Raw genomic sequence first — 3,799 nt, forward strand, 5'->3', positions numbered from 1 at the left:
TATATATATATATATATATTTCTATGTTTGTTTTTTTGTACTTGATATTTATTTTCAAGTGAATGAATATTTGATCAAAGTTTTATGATAAGTTTTTAAGGAATCATATATATATAAAATATGTATTTGGATACATGTGTATATTTAAGAAAATATGAAAGTATGTATATTTAAGAAAAAATTGGAATGGCTATTGTTAAAGACTAGAGAGCTAGAGACTCTTGAAACTAGACAAGAAGCAAAAAAGAAGTTAAGAGTGAAGAAGGCTTCATTCTTGCTTCCATATATACTATCTAACTTGGAGTTTTTAGCGACATTCTATAGGTCCTTTGACATGTGACATTCTATAGGTCCAACTTGCGAGATATGTGTCTAAATTACAAGACAAGTTTAATATATGTACATGACATGGTTATCTTGTATTACAAATGAACCAAAAAGATAAACTTTGAAGATATCTTATGTGCACAACATTGTTAGCTTATATGTGCTCATTTTGATATAAGCTAACCATGTCATGCAAATATTGATATAAGGAAACCATATCATGCAAATTTTGATGTAAGCTAACCACCTCTTATATGAAAAATGAACCAAAAAATTAAACTTTGAAAAGTAATCAATTTAACATGATATTTAAGTAATGTAATTACATTTTATATTTTACCTGTTCTCAATACATTCTCTGTTACAAGAGAATTGAACATTCACAATGACAAAGAGAACAATGAGAAATCAGATGTACACAAATACACAACATACATGGTTCACTTCCTCATAAACTACATCCACAAGAGAAGTATCTAGCTCACAAATCTTTAATGAAGCCACACCCATGGTACAATATGCTCCTGCTGAGCTTACTGCTGCACTACGAAATTTGACCTACATTTTGACCCCCTACTCTAAGTCCTCTGGACTCTACCCTGTTGGGCATCCTGAATCAATAAAAACTTAAACCTGATTCTACATTTAAACATTCCTATTTACTTGTTGCAGGGACATTACTGTTTAACAGTCTACACTGAGTGATAACAGAATACAAGCCACATTGACATTCTCTGCGTTAGAATTTTACTGAATGAAACATGAATTCTGTAAAATGACTTCTCTGTATTTTGCCTTTCTTCAATACATTCTCTGTGTAGGAATTCTAATGTGAATTGTATTGTGAAAAAGGCACAGAAATGAAGCGCAGGATGGAAGAGAGAACAAGCACGACTTGCTAAGATGGAACAATTCTGCAGGAATGAGGAGGAGGATAAGGAAGGAATCCACCCGGAATGATGCGAGGCGGCGATGTTTGTTCCTCTCGATCCAGGACAGGATAAGTTGCAAGCACGCAAGCACTCGTGGATATGAGAGATAGCTCGTCACAATTTGCGGCAGGATGAGCTCGAAGGATCACTCATGCGGCTACGATGCCATGGATTCCCTTTGTATTGTTGGTCTTTTCCTCACCTTGTACAGATTGAGATGTTACAATGCCTGATTGCTCCAAAATAGCGAGCCTGCCACGTCGAGGTAGTGCTTCGATTGCAGGCTTAAACCCCTGCGATCGGGATGGATTCATGTCTTCGATGAGTTGCGATCCTCTGTCGTGTTTGGGCTGTGTCGCGTTTGCTTGTGAAACGTGTCCCAATGTGAATCCACTCTGGTCGTTTGCTTAGTGAATCGTGGACGTCGGTGTGAGCTGGGAGATCATCTGAGATTTGTTTTGTTATGGGGAGCCCCGAATCTTCGACGTCCAGGGGCGGCACCGCCATCCCCTCGTATGTGATGGCGATGTCGGGGTCCTTGGGTGGATTGGTGGAAGCGTGTTGCTTGCAACCCATCGACGTGATCAAAACGCGCTTGCAGCTCGACTCTCGGGCCCGTCGCGAGTACCGAGGCATCCGGCACTGCGGCTCCACGATCGTCCAGCAGGAGGGTATGCGTGCGCTGTGGAAGGGCCTGACTCCGTTTGCCACGCATCTTACCTTGAAGTATACTCTCCGAATGGGCTCCAACGCGCTCTTTCAATCTGCCTTAGCAGATGCGCAGACGGGCAAACTTAGCGTGACTGCACGACTTGCAGCAGGCTTCGGCGCGGGCGTTCTGGAGGCCGTTGCAATCGTCACCCCATTCGAGGTTGTGAAAATTCGGCTACAGCAGCAGAGAAATGTCGTTCGTGAGCTGGTGAAGTATCAGGGTCCCGTGCATTGCGCGGCGACCATCGCACGCGAGGAGGGACTCCGAGGGCTGTGGGCCGGCGTTGCACCCACCATTTTACGCAATGGCACCAACCAGGCCGTCATGTTTTCGGCGAAAAATTACTGCGACAAGCTCTTGTGGAAGAAACACGACGGGGATGCTGTCACGCTCCTGCCATGGCAATCCATGGTGTCTGGCTTTTTGGCAGGTTTTGCTGGACCTATCGCGACGGGACCATTCGACGTCGTGAAGACACGCCTGATGGCACAGACTCGAGGTCTGCGAGGTGGCGACGCACAATACCGAGGAATGATGCACGCGATCACTCGGATATACGCTGACGAAGGATTGTTTGCTTTGTGGAAGGGTTTGCTACCGCGTCTGATGCGCATTCCCCCAGGTCAAGCAATCATGTGGGCAGTCGCAGATCAGGTCACGGGTCTTTACAACCGCAGGTATTCGCCTTTTCCCTCTATTCAATGCAATCTTTACTTCTGATCACTTCACCTCAGCAATTATGCAATCGATGCCTACTGCCAAACTCTTGCGGATCCCTTCTAATCCCAATCTGTTGTAAAACTCGAAACGCAGGATTGAGATGTCTGAGTCGAAAGCCCTATCGCACTCAAGCAGCGTGTACTTGTGATTTGAAACGAGTCCATTGACATGCGACGATGCATTATCCTGCTGCGCAACATTCCGAACCCCACACGTAGTCTGTGCAGAATTGAAGAAAGCCCGTCGTCAATGGTGGAAGATCAAATCGATGAAGGCTTCGGTTTCTGCATTCATAATCCAAGCATGAATCTCTTAGCGCTGATCGAAAAAACAAAACACAAAACACAAAACAAATCACTTCATGTGCGAATGAAAAGCCCGAGATCATGCACGAGGGCATCTGAACTAGTGACGATCGATCAGAGAAAAGTCAATTATGATAGGAAACTTTTTCACAATTTGTGGACTTCCTCCACGAATGGCGTGGAGCATTTCTAGGAGATGCATTGGAAATGGATCCCAGTGATTTAAAAAAAAAAAAAAAAAAAAAAAATCATGCAAGCAACTTAGTTCAGAGCAACCATGGTTTCAATATTGCAACAGATGGAATCATGTAGCCACCAGGTTTTGCATACGATTTAATCAAGTAGAAAGAGTGATATATCATTATGATAGTGCAAATTAGAACATGAAAATATCCCAAGAGGGTTGGCATTATGCAATTTTGTTCGCATCTTGCCCTTACACACCACTAAATCTTAGTAATTTGAAAAAATATTTTTGTTTTTCTCTAAATCACTGTACAAAGATATGTTATCTAGTCTTTTCACAATCATTTTAAACATTAATGTTAATTTTAATAAAAAAAATTATAAAAAAATTAATTCTAAAAATAATTCTCTTTATATCTATGCTTTAATTTTAAATTTTGTAAAAAATATATATATACATTTCTATAATTTTTTAATTTATCTTTTTATATAATAAAATAATAATTTTGTAAAAATATTTATTGAAATTTTGATAATTTAACCTTTTTATAATTTAACCTTTTTAATATTGTTCAAACCACTTAATTTTGGTCTTTACTTAAATTTCTTTCAAAATC

At 40.6% G+C, this 3,799-nt stretch overlaps 1 protein-coding gene across 1 annotated transcript; it reads left to right on the top strand.

The window, feature by feature from the left end:
* Positions 1-849: 849 nt before the first annotated feature.
* On the top strand, positions 850-3,477 carry LOC112279623 (mitochondrial succinate-fumarate transporter 1). Its single transcript, XM_024514249.3, has 2 exons — positions 850-2,648; positions 2,785-3,477. Exons 1-2 carry the CDS (start codon positions 1,723-1,725, stop codon positions 2,837-2,839), a joined length of 981 nt encoding a protein of 326 aa, XP_024370017.1. The 5' UTR covers positions 850-1,722; the 3' UTR covers positions 2,840-3,477.
* The last annotated feature ends 322 nt before the right edge of the window (positions 3,478-3,799 follow it).

This window comes from Physcomitrium patens, chromosome 3 (assembly GCF_059467195.1).
Source record: "Physcomitrium patens ecotype Gransden chromosome 3, ASM5946719v1, whole genome shotgun sequence".
Taxonomy (NCBI): Eukaryota; Viridiplantae; Streptophyta; class Bryopsida; order Funariales; family Funariaceae; genus Physcomitrium; species Physcomitrium patens.

Bases quoted from the DNA above. Each gene is read 5' to 3' on its own strand.
- LOC112279623 (XM_024514249.3), top strand. From the start codon at position 1,723: ATGGGGAGCCCCGAATCTTCGACGTCCAGGGGCGGCACCGCCATCCCC. The intron at 2,649-2,784 runs GTATTCGCCTTT...CTCGAAACGCAG, and splicing joins ACGGGTCTTTACAACCGCAG to GATTGAGATGTCTGAGTCGA.